Consider the following 17345-nt stretch of genomic DNA (forward strand, 5'->3'; position numbering starts at 1 on the left):
ATACTAATCAAAAATTAAGTTTTTATATATTTAAGGGTAGGAAATTTACTAAATATCTTCCTGGAACATGATCTTTACTTAATATCCTCATGATTTTTGTCATAAAAGAAAAGTGTATAATTTTGATTCAAACAATGTATTGTTGTCTATTGCTACAAATATACCCCAGCGACTTAAGACTGCTTTTGTGCTCCAGACACAAACCACACACACACACACACACACACACACACCCCACACACACACCACACACCCAACACACACCACACCACACACCACACCCACATACACACACACACAAATATTATATATATATATATATATATATATATATATATATATATATATATATATAAAATGTAATTACATTTTTTAGCTTTTTTTCAAGACATCTCCTGTATCCCTGTTTGAAATGAGACTTCTTTTTTCTTTCTTTTTCTATCTTATCTTTTTTTTTTTTTTTTTTTTTTGTTTGTACCAGAACTGGTTCAAGTGCGAGTCGCAGGGAAAACATATGCATGCATAATCTTTGTAAAATGTAGACATTGTTTTTGATGTGTTTTACCCCATCCTTTGTGTTTGTCAGGTGACAGATAAGTCGGTGCAGGCGTTTGCGGAGAACTGTCCGGATCTGCAGTTCGTGGGCTTCATGGGCTGCTCTGTGACGTCTCAGGGCGTCATACACCTCACCCGGGTAAGAGATGTGAGCCTGAATCCTTGTGTCTGAAGCGACTCACCTGCTAATGATTCAAACGTGTCCCTCTGACTTCACAAAGACAAGTTATTTTTATTTTGCCTTCACTTTTAAATCTCATTAATGTGTAATGAGGTGAATCGTAAAGTGTTGAAGATCCAACACACCCTGCTGTTTGCACATTAGCATGCTAATGAGAGAAAGTTATCTTCAGCTCACCGGGCGCAGTAATTGCTTGCATGGAAATTATTAGGTAAATGATATCTTGCTTGCTTTTTTGAGGTTTTTTTTTTTTTTTGGCCCCATTTTTCCTCACACCAGCATCTTCTGGAGACACAAACATCAGGAACCTAAAATGCAGTTAACTTATCTCTAACATTTGATCTGAAGAACTAAATCTAATTCTAATTTAATATATATTATTAAATTAACTATATTTTAACTTTATTATATTATGTAATTATAAGTATTATAATATTGGAATTATATTATAAAAAAATAAAACAAAAAGCCTATTTTTTTATATTTTGGTTTAAATATTCAGTGCATTTTAATATAATATAATATAATATAATATATATAATATAATATATATAAGTATAATATAATAGAAAATTAATAATGTATTCATAATGTAACTATATTATGATTGCAATATTATAAATATTACAGTATTGCAATTTTTAAATTATTATTATAAGTCCTTAAAAGTCCAAAAGTTGTTATATAGCGGTTTAAATTATTCAGTGCAATGTTTTAAATATTTTATATAATTTATAAAATGTTTTTATAAGTATAGTTTTCACACATAACTGAATCAGCTATAAAAACACTTCTGATCATTTAAAAATATTCACTTAAAATAAAATCATTTGTTTTACTGAACTTTAATGAGTGCAAAAATGCAATTCTTTTTGAACTAAATCTTATAAATGATTTAAAACCCATTTGAAATTTACTGAACTTTTCTTACTTAATTTTTCTGAATTATATAAAGTGTATTTGGCACACTTTGGTGTTGTTTAGTGAAACATGAGCCACAGTTTTATGTCCAAAACTGTTATTTGGGTATTATATTGTGTAATGTTATAGTATTTTATTTAGTATTTTTGAATCAGCCTTGTATTTATATTTTTAGTTTAAATTTTTGTAATTTTGTCATGTTGCTTTTTTGTCCCTTGTATTATTATTATTATTTTATTTATTATTATTTATTATTATTATTTTATTTATTTATTTATTTTTGTTTAAAAATATATTTAAACTCTCTAGTTTTATTTTTTATTTCAATTTACTTTTAGTAATTTTCAGTGCTTTTGGTAAAATATATAATACTTTGAATGTATGTTTTTAAATTATTTTAAGGTTTAGTAATTTTATTATGTGCTTTTGTATTAGTTTTAGTTTCTATTTAGCTTTTATTCTTTAGTTTTTAGTTTGATTAATTTTAGTACTTCAGCTTAAAGTTAATGTTGTTTTTAAAGTTTTCGCAAGTTTTTTTTTATTAATTGCGATACTACTATAGTTTTTACTAATATTTGAAAAAGTATTTTTATTGGAAATAGAATATTTTTATTAGAGGGTTTTTATTTGTATATTTTCTGTTTTCATTTCAAGTTTAGTTTAAAACTTAGTTTTTAAAATTTCAGTTATGTTTTTTGGTGTTTTTAATATAACATTTTAATATTTTATTTTATTTCAATTAATGATTTTTTTTTGATCACTTTAGTTGTAGTTCACAATAGGTCATCCAGGTATTATATGCAGAGAAAGCTAGTGTAATTACACCCAAGTATGCATGCTACAGACGACATGAAGTCAATGAATGCATTACAATCATTTGAAAGATTCAGTTCAAAGGATCATTGTGTTTTTGCACTGCTCTGAAGCATTTTGTCCGTGAATGGCAGGCCGTTGCTTCTCTGTCTAAACAACTTTCCTTCAGGCCTGTGACGGCTGACTCTGGTTCTGCAGCAGCAGGAGTTTGCTAAAGATATCATTAGATTAGTACAATTCAGCTGGTGGCATCAGCAGGCACAATAGTTATTTAAAAGTGAAGTCCCAGCTCCGTCCCTCTCCTTGGACACACATTTCCATTTCACTCCACTTCAGAGCTGCGAGTTTGAATATTAGTGGGCTTCTCCCACCAGAGGGGACGGTTTTTTATTCAGATCCATCAAAGCCCCGGGCCGTTCTCAGGTGTGGATTATATTTATAAAGCCCTGAAGAGAGCGGCTCATGAAATAAATCAATCTGAGCTCAAGAGGAGGAGACGATGACTCTCTCAAACTGAGGAAACTTCGTGACCTGATTGCTTTAGTTTCATCTTATAATGCTGATGGCTTACTGTTTTTGTGTCCGTTTAGTTCCTCCTCCACTCATCATGTGTGTATTCGTTTAGGATCATTGAGATAATTGATTTTTTTTATAGTTTTTCATTTAAATTTTATTTATAAATTTTAATGTGTTTTTCACTTCATTTTAATATTTTAACCCCCCATTAGTGCCGTCAAATCAATGAACTCCGGTGTTTAATTGCATCCCAAAATAAAAGTTTTTGTTTTGCATAATATATGTGTGTGTGTGCTGTATATGTAAATACACACATAATGGCATGTATATATTTAAGAAAAATATGTTACATTTATATATTACCTATATTTATTTATAATATATAATTATATGAATGTAATAATAGACATGTACTACATTTGAAACTAAATATTATTTTCAAAATAACTGTTTTCACTTTTATTTTAGTTAGAGATTTAGTATTTTTTTGTTTTGTTTTGTCATTTTTATTTAGTTATATATATTACTATATATATAATATATATATAATTGTCTATTACATTTATATATCGATTACTTTTTGTACTGTTTTATATTACTATGATCTGTTTATAATATAGTTTCTGTTAAATTTTAATTAACTAACAATATACCAAATACATTAGCTGAAAACTAGCTGAAAAATAATAAATATACGATATAAATATTTTATTTTGTTATTTTTTTTCTAACTAATTAATATAATGTAATAATACTTTATGGACAATACAAAGGAGGAAATGTATTTTATATTTGTTCATGTTCATCAATTCATTTAAAATATAAACAACCAAAACTATAACAGTATACGTAAGCAAAATGTATACAAATTGATGTAAATGTGTGTGTGTGTGTGTGATATGTATATAAAATGACTAAAATTAAGTGAACACAAAAATATAAAAATGAAATATATTTTTATATGTTGTATTAATTCATTTAAAAAAAATTTACAAAAATTTAATAAATCTTATAAATAAAATGTTGTACGACTTTATAGACATAATATAATATTAAATATATTGTATATGTTGTTAATTCAATTGAAATATCAACAAAAACTATAACAATATAGTACTAAAAATTTATAAAAATTATGTTGAGACACCACAAAAAGTAAACACTAATAAAAATGACAAAACAAACAACAAATTAATAAAGCTAACTAAAATTACAATGAAAAACCGAAAATATAAAAAATAAATCTATTTTAAAAGTATTGTTAATCCATTTTTAAAAATATTAACAAAACGCTTTAATAATATATCAGTGATGCTAAAATAACCCTGGATCTGTGACATGCTTGATGTTTGAGGAGGAGTCTGTGATGAAGCGCTTTGATCATTTGTTTTTTATTAATAGCCTGCAAATGCATTGTGGGTCGGATTTCGAGTCTTTGTTCTCTTTCCTCCTCCTCCTCCTCCTCCTCCTTGTAACCCTTTATGATATGACGGCACGGCGAAGCTCGGAGTGGTCAAAGGTCCCCCTGGAGCACCAGTGTTCCTGTGCGATGATAAATGGTTGTTATATCTAGTGCTGCTGGATCACGTCTGGAATAATAAAAACAGACTTTAATGAGAGTTCTAATTATTTTACACCAGGGCTGTTAAAACCATTTCAGCTCGGGCTCGAGCTCCAGATTGGACCCAGCGTCAAATTATGCTGGACGTTTCTTTAATTTGTTTAACCACAGTCTTCCATCTGTAGATAATGACGTCCAGAATATATCATGTCTGCTTTAATAATTAATTTAGTGTGAACAAACCACCTTTACCTAAAACAGAAATGTTGGATCAGCACATGGGAACAGAAAATGTTGGTTTTAAGACAGCAGTGTTAATAAAAAGAAGTAAAGCGAATTTTTTGACCTCTGTAAGTGTTTTAAAGCCTAACATATGGTAACTTCAAAGTGTTTTTTTTTGTAGTGATAATATTTGATGCTATTTGATTGCATTTTAATGACTTAGCGCGAAGCTTCGAAAAGAAGCAGATCTGTAAGAAAACAAAGCGAAATTGTGAAGCTTTTGACCTCTGGCTTTAGTGTTTTAAGCCTAACATATAATTATTCGAAATAATAGTCATAATTAAAATAAAAACAACCTATTGTTTTTTTTGTAGTGATGGGTTTATAAGTATTTGATGCATATTTGATTTGCATTTCCGAAAACGTGTGTTAAAGGTTTCATGAAAATATATCTAAAATAACTTAATATATAAACTTAAAACTTTTTAAGAAAATAAAAATATACCTAAAACAAGTGTTAAAATTCTCATGATCCACGCTTCCGCAATTTTGAAAAATTCCGGTGTGTGGGGAAACCTGGTCCGAAAAGGCGACATGTGTTTAAAGGGTTCATGATTCTTTGGAGACGAGATGAATCAGGCAATGGCTTTGCAAAACAAATTGCACTTTCATGTAATTTTCTGTCTTTTTTAAAAATTTTTAGTGCAGTTTAATGCGAAATAACAGGTCTTTTTATTTTTTTAGCAAAAGATTATTGTTGTTTGAATAACATGCACTTTCAGCAAAGTATTTTTTTTAGCAAAAATTGTTGTTTCAGTTTTTATTTCATGAAGTTTTTATTCATGCATGCATTTTTGTTTTTTATATATCTGTTTAAAATAATTATTTGATGTATTTTGAATTAAAAATGAAGTTAAATTTATTTTGCACATATTTTTTAAAAAGCTGTCCAATTTTTTGGTTTATTTTGCATTGGTTTATAAAAAAAAAATTGGATCATTAGTTTTCAAAAGTTTTATTAAAAACCTGAAATTGATTTGATTTAATTTTAACTTAAACTTTTAAAAAGTTTTTTTATTTTATTGAGTTTTTATTTTAAAATTAATTTAGCATTTATTATATTTTTGGATTAGATTTATTTTTATTTATGTTGCATTATTTCAGTTTATCAAAAATGTTTTTGTGTGATTAAATTTCCTCTTACTTTATTTTTGTGTTTGTTTTTGCTGCTTAAATTTTTCTGACTTCAGTAGATATTTTTACTTTTAAGCAAAAACTCATTTAAAGGGATAGTTCAGCCAAAAATGAAAATTCTGTCATTAATAACTCAAAAACTGTAGGACCTGCATTCATCTTCTGAACACAAGAGATATTTTTTGATGAAGTCCCAGAGCTTTCCCTGACTTTTTCTGACCAGTGACAAAAACTCTTTAATTTTGATAGCATTTTTCAGAAAACAAGATAAATATCTTAAGTCCTTTTACTTCGTATTTTCTTGCATATCTTGATTTAAGAATGTTTCGATATTTGTATTGGAAAAAAGACAAAGTTTACTTGAAGAGGAGCATCGATGTTTCTTGTGGTTGTGAGTGATATTTGAAGGGGTTTTACATCACACCCAACAAAATCATGTTTTCCTTTTGAAAACGGGTGTTTTACTGTACTTTATTGTATTTGAAAGTTGCTCTCCAGTCCAGAAAGAGCAGGTGAGACGCTTCATTTTGTTCAGAAGAGGTCAAACACAGTCCTGTAGAGATGATGATGGGATGCTTTAGGAGTGTTCAGTGACTGATGTGCATCATTTGCTGCACCTGCAGCACGTGCTGAATCGTGATGTGTGTGTTTGTGTGTTTGTGTGTGGTGTGTGTGTGTTGTGTGTGGCTAGTATGTGCGCGTCTTGCAGCTTCAGCACCTGAGCAGTCTGGAATCTGCGGCACATCCTCTGAGCTCAACAACGAGAAAAAAAAAAAAAAAAAAAAAAAAAAAACTGTGATGGGAGGAAGAGAGGTGATGAGAAAGTGCCGCAACACCTTGACATCCCTCAAACCTCTGCCTCAATTGCACCATCAATCGACAGGTACCATTCACACACACACACACTCACTCACTCACTCACTCACACACACACCCACACACTCACTCACCACCTCACTCACACAACACACACTCAACACCACACACACACACACACAACACACACACACACACCCACACACCACCACACACACACACAACACACACACAGACACCCACACACACACACCACTACGGCTCACATAGACAGACATCACACAGACACGACACACACATATGCACACACACACTCACACTTTCTCACACACACACACGATCCGACGCCATACTCCACACAGTAACCCATCACACCCACACACACAGCACTCTCAATCCGACACGTCACTCCATCACACACACACACACACACACACACACACACACACAACAGACACAGACACAGACACACACACACCCTCACAGCACAAGACACACACAACACACAACACCACACACACACACACACACACACACACACACGTTCTCACAGACAGACACACCACGACACCCACACACAGCACAACACACATTGCCTGTACACAGACACACACACAACGCTCACATACATGATCAGGACACACACACACACACACACCGCACACACACACACACCACATCACACACACACACCCTACAATTCACACCAGCAACAGACTATGAACACACACATCTAGACACCACACATATGCTCACCACACACCACACACACACACGGCATCACCACCACACACATCTCTCAATCACACTCACATTCCTCACACACACTCACACACCACACACACACACACACACACACACACACACTCAATCACACTCTCAATCATACTCACACTCTCTCTCACACACACACACACACACACTCACATCAGCACTCTCAATCATACTCATCACTTCTCTCGACACACACACAACACACACACACACACACTACACAGCAACACACACACACCAGTACACAGACACACACCACACGCTCTCACAAGACAGACACATCACACACAACACATCACACACACACAACACAAGTAACTACACAGTTAGCTCACAACACAGACACACGCATGCTCACTATACCATCACAAACACACTCTGTCACATCACACCAACTTCAAGCTCACACACACACCTGATCAACACACACACTACAGCACATACACTACTCACTTCAATCACAATGACCTCCCTGGCTCTCACACACACTACACACACACAACACACACACCACACACATCTCTAATCACACTCTCAAATTCATGATCTCTACCAGCACTCTCCTCTGCAATCACCACACACAGCACACACACACACACACACACACACTCAATCACACTCTCAATCATACTCACACACTGCCTCTCTCACACGACAACTACACACACACACACACTGGACACACACACCACACACGACACACCACAGACAACACACACATTGCTCATCAGACAGACACAGCACACACACCATAGTCACAGCACATCTCTCACTACACAGACACATAGACACACATTCACAGGCGCTCACAGACAGACACACAATCACACACATACACGCTCACACTGACACAGGAGTACCGACCGCTCACAGACAGACCACACTGATTCACAACACACATTTCTATACACACATACACACACACACACACACTCTCACTAGATTTCCAAAACGACACACTACTCACAACAACACAACTAGCACACATACGCTACACTTCACACACACAACACACACACACACACACGACACACCACTCAAATCACACTCTCATGACTCTCATCATACTCAGCACTCTCGATCTCTCAGCACACCCACACCCACACACACACACACACACACTGCTCACAGACAGACACAACACACCCACACACACGCTCACATACACTACACACACACACAGCACCAACACACACACACACACAGCACACACACACACACACACACCACAGAACACCACACACTCTCTCACAGACCGACACACATCACCACACACACACAGCTCTCACTTTTACACACACACACACAAACACACACGCCTCACAGACAGAACATCACACACACGTACACACAGACACACACACACAACTATGCTCACACGCTACAGACATCACACACACGCACCACACCACACTCTCAATCACAACTCTCAAATCACTACTCACGGACTAATCACTGCTCTCTCTTCACACAACACACACAAGACCACACAACACACACACACACACACAGCTATGCTCACACAAGCACACCACATTGCTCACACACATCACACACACACACACCACACACACACAAAATTTCATGTTTTACTTAGTAATTATTTTTGAAATCTACTCACAGTTTCTGGCTGTAAACTCACACTACCCCAGCTATAACATTATAACACCAAACACACTTTTTGTAGTTTTGCTTTTTTCAAAATTGTTTTTATTTTAGCTTTTAAAAACTTGTTTTTAAATTTTAGGGCAAAAAATTGAGTGACTGTACATTTTTAGTATAATTTTTTAATTTTTTTTTAGCACTGCATGGATTTGAGATTTTCAGTTGTTTCCTTATATAATGGAGGAGGATCCATTGTGCTTTTTATTGCATTTAAGTGTTTTAGTATTTAATTTGTATTTCTCTTTTATTAATGTAATATCAAATTAATATAAAGTACAATATACATAGTACGTACAAAATACCAATATATGTAAAAAAAACCTTTATTTATTAATTGTTGTCGTTTTGCTTTACTTGGATTTTTTTTCATTTTATAAAGGCAATGTTTTTAGAAATTTCTTCGCTAAAGTATTTACATCTTATATGGATTTTGTATTACTTTAGCTAAAATAACTATATATAGTGTTATTTTTTAATACACATTTTGTATTTATTATTATTTTTGAATTAGATTTTTTTTATTCATATTGTATTATTTAAGTTTATAGAGAATGTGCTTTTTTTCGTATCGTATTCTGTCATTTCAGTTATTCAGTTTTGCTATTTTTAGGGCATAAAGATATAACCACAGCTCAAAACATTATATATATATATATATATATAGTATATATATATATATATATATAATAATAATTATATAATATATATATATATATATATATATACTATATATAAGATATATATAATATTTTTTTTTTTTTTGTAAGAGAAGAGACGCCTTGCAGACTGTGCAGAAATGACCTGTTTATTGTTCTAAGATCAAGCTAAATTATGCCTGTTTTTTGGAATAAAAACTTTTATAATAATAGATTTAATAAATAATAGAAAATAGTCTAATAATAGAAGCATGATACGAGTACTCCCACGAGTGCCGTTTCCTGCTGCGCTACGGAGTGGATGGGGAATAGTTTCTCTCATTTGCCATTATTGTTCTTCTGGGATAATGACGTGTCTCTGAATGATGGATGCGAGGACTCTTGTAACGCGTTGGTTTGTTGGTTGCTCTCTGTTTTCTTCTGGGCCGTTCTTCGGTTCGGCTGTAGCGTGTTGAAGATTTGATTTCAGCCATTTCTCAGTGTCTTTCTGTTTAGGGCCTGAAGGACTGACATCATCAGAGTCCAAACCAGAGCGAGAACAGCTCATGAGATCGTGTTCATGTGGCTCTTCATGTGTGTGACGTCTTCATAGTTTATTCTGGATGTGAAGTTTGAATGCACAAGAGCTTGTGTTATATACTGAATATTTAGTTCACTGTATTCATTATATAATCATATTAGTCTCCTGTTGTCAGGGGGGGGGGAGGCTTCAAGAATGACTTAAAAATAAGTCTTTAAAATAAGCACATAAAAACAAAACAAACACGCAGGTCAAAAAAAAAAGAAAAATTCTTTTATTTTTAATTTAATTAATTTAGTAATTTATTTTGATTTCATTTAAATTAATATTAACTAAAATTATATTTTTTGGAATATGATTTTTTTGTGGCATTATTTTCAGTTATATTTTTTGTTTACTATCAGCATTACTTTCAAAAAGTGTCAATAATAGAAGGAAAGTTTCCCAACAGTATTTGCATCTAAAATGGATTTGATTAAAATAAACTTTTAATTGTGAGTTAAGGGAGTTTATGTTTTAAAAATGGTTGGGTTTAATTTTTTAAAGCAAATGACAATATAATAAAAAGGAAATTATTGAAATCATTTTTGAATAAAATTCACCAAAAAAAAAAAAGGAAATTATTGAAATCATCGTAAAAAACAATTCCTCGCATATGTTTACTTTGAATCTACGTATTATTTATTTATTTTTTTTGTATCCAAGATCTTAAACTATTTATTGGTTTTGGGAAAAACAAACAAAACAAACAACACACCTAAAAAAAAAAAACAAATTTAGGTTCATTGAGATTCTAGGGTTTTTATTAATATTTGGAAAATAGAATTAGTTTTTTTATTTCTATGCCTTCTGTTTTCATTTTACAAAGTTTTAGCATTTTATTATGTTTTGGTCTTGTTTTTTTTTTTTCTTTTTTTGTTTTTTTTTTTTTTTTTCTTTTTTTTTTTTTTAAACATGTCCATTTAGTTTGCATTAAATAATAATCTAACAATAACAACTAACTTAAAAATTAAACCAATCCATGGGACATCTTGCCTTTGCCTGTACTATAATTTTTTTAATTGTAATTTCTTCACTTTTATTTCAAGCAACAACAAAAAAAAAAAAAGTTTTTCAATGGATTTAGTTTTAGTTACCTATAAAAATAGTCCTGTTATGGATTTGAATCTTATCTCTATTTAATGTATTGACATTCCTAATTCTGTGAATTGAAAAACGGTTTTCAAATATACAGTAAAATTATGAATATTGTTGTGAGGCTCTGATGTGATCGCTGTCAATAATGCTGTCTATTGCTGTGTGTTTTGTGTGAATCAGAAGTAATTCTCGCCGCCTGAAGGTACATATGCAATCACACGTATGATGATGAATAACGTGGACGAATGTTATTTCATCCGCTTTTTTTAAGTTTCATCTGGTCTGTAAATAAGCGTCTGTGACTGAGGAGCATGTGAGGATGTTGTTGATTTACTAGCCGCAGCGTAACGTAACACAATATTGATTTACAGTCCGCTCCAGATATCTAAGTGCTGTGCTGTTTTAATGATTTTTCTGGGATTTATTGGATGTGTGTCGCCAGGGGGTCACATCATGAGGATTGTCACCCTGACCCTTCATGATACGGGACGGCTGGGATTGGGCCGTGGGGGGGGGGAAGGTTTGGGTTGGTAAGGTTCTGGAGAAACTGGAGGAGAACATGCTGTAATTTACACTGCTTTGACTTTTATTTCAACACACAAAAAAGTCAGATTCATGAGCGCTGATCCGCTCAATACCCGTTCCTGGATCAAAACACAGCACACAGCAGGAATCAGATGATATGAAGAAGAAAAAACTGAAAAAAAAACCTGAGAATATGAAGGAAAAACAAGAGACATTTCTGGTGTGTTTGATGTTGTGTAAAGTCAACAGGAAAGCTAAATTAGTAGCCTAGTTATTTAATAGTGTTCCGTCCTATTCGCTGAAGGAAAGTCATGCTAAGGGGATGAGCTGAAAAAAAAAAGAAAAATGTTTTTAAAATTTATATAACAATGCATAGTATTTTTAATGTTAAATTTGAATAGTATATTTGTTTTAGAAAATTTATAGAGCTATATATATATAATAAACATACTATTAATATTATAATATTAATCTAATACAATTTTAACAGAATATATTATATATATCTATATATTATAATATATATATTATATAGTTCCTTCTCAAAAAATTCGCATATTGTGAAACAAGTATATTTTCCATATGTACTGATAAAAATTAAAACTTTCATATATTTTAGATGCATGGCACACCAACTTGAATTTCAGGGCTTTTTTATGGTTTAATACTGATGATTTTTGGCATAACAGCTCATGAAAACCCCAAAATTAACTATTCAAAAAATTTGCAATTTCATCATTGGTCCGACCAATAAGAGAAGTGTTTTTAATCAAAAAAAGTCAACATTCACAACATAATTATGTTCAGTTTATGCACTAAATACCTGGGTGGGCAATCCTTTTGTCAGAAAATGAGACTCTGCAAAATGGCGGCGTTGGCATGGAGGCGCAATTCAGCGCATGTTGTCAATCTTGATGAGAGTGTTTATGGAGGAAGCCCAACAGGAAAGTTGCTAGTCCACCAAAGCTTAGCGGACGTTAAGCATCATCCAGAGTGTTGGGTCTGCGTCTTCTCAAAACTTCTGCTTCACAATATCCCACAGATTCTATATGGGGTTCGGGCAGGAGGAGTTAGTGGCAGCCATGCCAACTTGAGAGGTAACCAGTTTAAATAACCATGGTGTGCAGGTAAACCATTTACCTAGTGGTGTTGTTGTGGCACTGTGAGAGCAGGGTGCCGATAGGGTCGTGCTGAACCCCGACGAATCTTTCATGTGTTCCCAGGTAAGCTTTTTCAAGCAGCATGGAAGCATGTTGAAGTGCTCCAAAATCTCCTGATAGCAGCTGCCTTGACCCTGCCCCTTGATAAAACACAGTGGACCAACACCAGCAGCTGACATGGCCCTCCAGCCCATCACGGACTGTGGGTACGGTTGCGTTTCAGTGTAAACAGACCAAAACGGAGACTTTTAAGAACGCTGGCGTGGCTGCCTACATTCGCTCTGCGTATCCTTGATGACCGTGTAAACGATAACATCATGCGCATTGTTGTACACATAGATGTAGCCAGGTAGATTCTCGCTCGATCGCTGCAAGCACGACTGCCCGCATCTAAATAATAGGGCATTTATCTTTTCATACCCGCATTAAAAATTCCGGGTGGCTGAATGGTCACGTGATTACGCGCTTTTGGGTTGTGTAGTGTGGACGAGGATCGTTTTCATGCTAAGACTGCTTTTAAAACGTAAAACGCGACTAGTGTAAACGGGCCTTAGGACACAGCATACGTAGTAACACTCACAGTGCAGACACTAGAAACAATTTCAAAATTTAGCAAATCCATTGGCTAAATTTATCATCATTTAGTATCTTAAGGTTTGAGAGAAAGCCAACCTTCTGATCTGTTATATTTAAGCTTCTTATTGTTATTATTAGCTTTTAAGATATTTAGCCTATATAGCTTTCAAGCTAGAATTCACTACCAGCCCAGATCTTTCAGGACTGTTCTGACTTATGCTTTGTCTTTTCAGGACTGATCCGACGAGAAGTTTTCATAAAAACAGAATTTTAAAATCATAAAATTCCTATGAACTTCACACATTGAAAGAGGCTGTCAGATGAGCCAAGATTATTCAGGCTACTGTCAAAAATTTCAAATCTAAAACTCCCCAGAATCCCTTGAGGCTCAATCAAGCTTCTTCTATGTACTACTTCTTATCCATTCAAACTCATCTATCTAATATTTCTAATCTATCTACTAGCTACTTGCTAAATTGCTAATCATGCAAGCAACATGCTAATAATGCCAGAAACATGCTAATCATCTAATCTATAGGGTGAACAAACGAAATAACTTTTATAAAAATGCCTTAAGAACTTTACTGGTGTAGGCTACATCTTGACACACAACAATGGCACTGACATATTTTAAGATGTTTCAGTACAAGATATTTTCAGTTAAGACATGCATTTTAGTCTGAAACTTGACTGTGAAACCGGGGGATAATGTTTATATAACGTCAGCTGTGCTCTCTTTTCACAGTTATGAGGGCCATACTTACACTTCCAAAGCAGCTCTTCCATTTCTTCTAACTGAGAGAGCTCAATTAGATATTAGCGCGCTGTGGATGAGGCTGTCTGTGTGCGTGACTTTTGGATGTGTGCGCGTCACTGCATGCTGAAAACTTCTCTCACAAGCGCGCGACAATTCCGTCACTTTTTACGCTCGCCCTCGTCCCGACATATGAGTTCGAACGCAATGCATAGACGGACATTGATGAAAATGTGGACAGTGTCAAAATAAGCTGCCTATTTATACCACAAGATATATATATATACGTGTGGCATCGATACATCTTATCATTAGACATTTAATCGATGTATTGATCCAGATCGATGGATCATTACACCCCTAATATATTTGTAACAATAGCCAACAATACATTGTATGGGTCAAAATTATTGATTTTTCTTTTATGCCAAAAATCATTAGGATATTAAGTAAAAATCATGTTCCACAAAGAAATTTTGTAAATTTCCTAACATAAATATATCAAAAGTTAATATTTTATTAGTAATATACATTCCTAAGGACTTCATTTAGACAACTTTAAAGGTGCTTTTGTTAATATTTTGATCTGTACCCTCAGTTGTATCTCCTAATATTGTGCTATCCTAACAAACCATACATCAATGGAAAACTTATATATTCAGCTTTCAAAAGATTCAAAATGAAAATTGAACCTTATGACTGGTTTGTGGTTCAGGGTCAAAAATATCCAGAAATACGCAAGGGAAAACGTCTAAATAGGCTAAATATTTTGTCACTGAAATAAATTGCGAGATATATCCATCTTCGTGACTGGTAAAATCGGATTTATTTTCTCAGTTCACCAGCCAAAAGTTAACTGCAGACCCCGGTCGGCTCTCCGCTTTTTGATTCGTGCGCGTGCGTAGTGAATACACGGGCGCGCGAGAGAGGCGGCGCGCGGTGCAGCCAGCCAGTCGCGTGAAAACGCCGATGACAGACAGCGGCAACCGACGCGCCGGTATTTATCAATGCTGAGATGACCTACCGAGCACCGAAGCGTCTCGCGTCCGCGGATTCTGAGCGCAAATAACCGCGGAGGAGCGAATCCAAAGCGGCTCGGATCTTTGTTTCACTGCGCGGGTCGAAAACTACATCCATCCATCAGCCGCGGAGCGTGAGATGACAAAGGTGGGTGAGCACACAACCGGCTACCGTATTGCTTCATCACCGTCACTGGCCTGGATTGACAGCACACCTGTCTCCTAACACATCCTAATGTTAATACGCAGGCTGTTTAAGATGTATTAACATTGTTCGGTTCTCTGGTGCGTTTGCAGCAGAAAGCATGATGACCAGCTGATTTATAGATATTGATTTCATTGATATGCATGCTATAAATAAGGTTTTAAGTGACATATTTACCTGTGAGGACGTGTTGGTTTCATTCAGGATCTACATCTGACATCAGCTAGTTGATTTGAATGAATATAATGATGTTTATTCATTTAAAATGTTAGTTTAGCATTGAAATATATTTCTAAAGCTTATTTGGTATAATGGTTTACAAGAGTTCAGTTTTGCTGAAAATGAAAAATGGAAAGCTGTTCCATCCTCGAATGCTTTTTATCAGTTTAACATTAGCACAAATCTCTTAAGTGTGAAACAGAGTTGTCACTTTGTGATTTGCCATTTCAAATGGCTTTGAATAGTCACGCCAGTCTTTAGCACATCAGGCTTGCGTGGCATGAGCTGATCTGATCTGCTTTCTGTTGTTTATCTTTTTCTGTTTGTCCTGCTGTTGCTTATTTCCCCCTTCAGAAAATTATGAATCAGTTTTAGCACAGCGGATAATCGCTTGATTTAGAGGCTCAACATCGTCTGGTGGAACAAATGCAAGAAATACAGAGAGGTAATAGTTATAAAATCTGAACTGAGAGGAACTGGAATTTGAATCTTAATTGTGACGCTGATATTGATGAAAAAAACAAGGCTTTTAGAGTTTATAAAAGAGTTTGCAGAATCTTATCTAACCAGTGAAGAAAGAGTTTATATTTATTTATGATTTGAATCCGGTAATCAATACACAGCAGACAGTGTAGAGGCGGCGTGGAGCTAACCCCTATCTCCAGAGGAGTCTTGCTTGACCTGGATCCCATAATCCCAGTGTCTTTTCAGCAGACTTAGTTTACCAGCATGTTAGATGAACCTGTTGAAAATGTTTTCAGCAGCAGAGAGTTTCTGATTATTAAAGAAACAGTTCACCCAAAAATGAAAATTTGCTGAAAATGTATTTTTCGCCCTCAGGCCATCAAGATGTAGATCTGATTTGGAGAAATAGCAGCATTGCATCACTTGCTCTCCTCAGTGGATGCTCCGCGGTGAATGGGTGCCGTCGGAATGGAAGTCCAAACAGCAGATAAAAACATCACCATAATCCACAGAAGTCATCCACACCACTCCAGTCCATCCAGTTATTGTCTTGTGAATCTAGAAGCTGCGTGTTTTTAAAAAGAGAAACAAATGTGTAAGTAAGAGGTTTTTTAACCTAAAACCATTGCTTCTGTGGACAAAATACAGAATACAAATAGCATAAAATTGTAAGAGGACAATGGGGATGGTTAAAAAGGAGAAAATCAATTATGGTTCACTTCACAAGACATTAATTGCTGGACTGGTCTGGTGTGGACTAATGAAAAATACTTCACAAAAAAACAAACAACTTACCAATTCACAAGACATTAACTAATGTAAAGTATTATTGTGATGTTTTTATCAGCTCTCATTCTGACGGCACCCATTCACTGCAGAGGATCCATCATT

The 17345-nt window shown here is 34.3% G+C and overlaps 1 protein-coding gene across 1 annotated transcript in view; it reads left to right on the plus strand.

Moving 5' to 3' along the window:
* The window catches only part of LOC109054210 (F-box/LRR-repeat protein 17-like), a 559415-nt gene that overhangs the window by 73571 nt on the left and 468499 nt on the right, over window positions 1–17345 (plus strand). Inside the window, exon 6 of the mRNA XM_042761560.1 lies at window positions 587–694. Coding sequence (XP_042617494.1) covers window positions 587–694 — 108 coding nt within the window. The remainder of the gene's footprint in view (window positions 1–586; window positions 695–17345) is intronic.

The sequence above is a fragment of the Cyprinus carpio genome, chromosome A8 (genome assembly GCF_018340385.1).
Source record: "Cyprinus carpio isolate SPL01 chromosome A8, ASM1834038v1, whole genome shotgun sequence".
Lineage (NCBI taxonomy): Eukaryota > Metazoa > Chordata > Actinopteri > Cypriniformes > Cyprinidae > Cyprinus > Cyprinus carpio.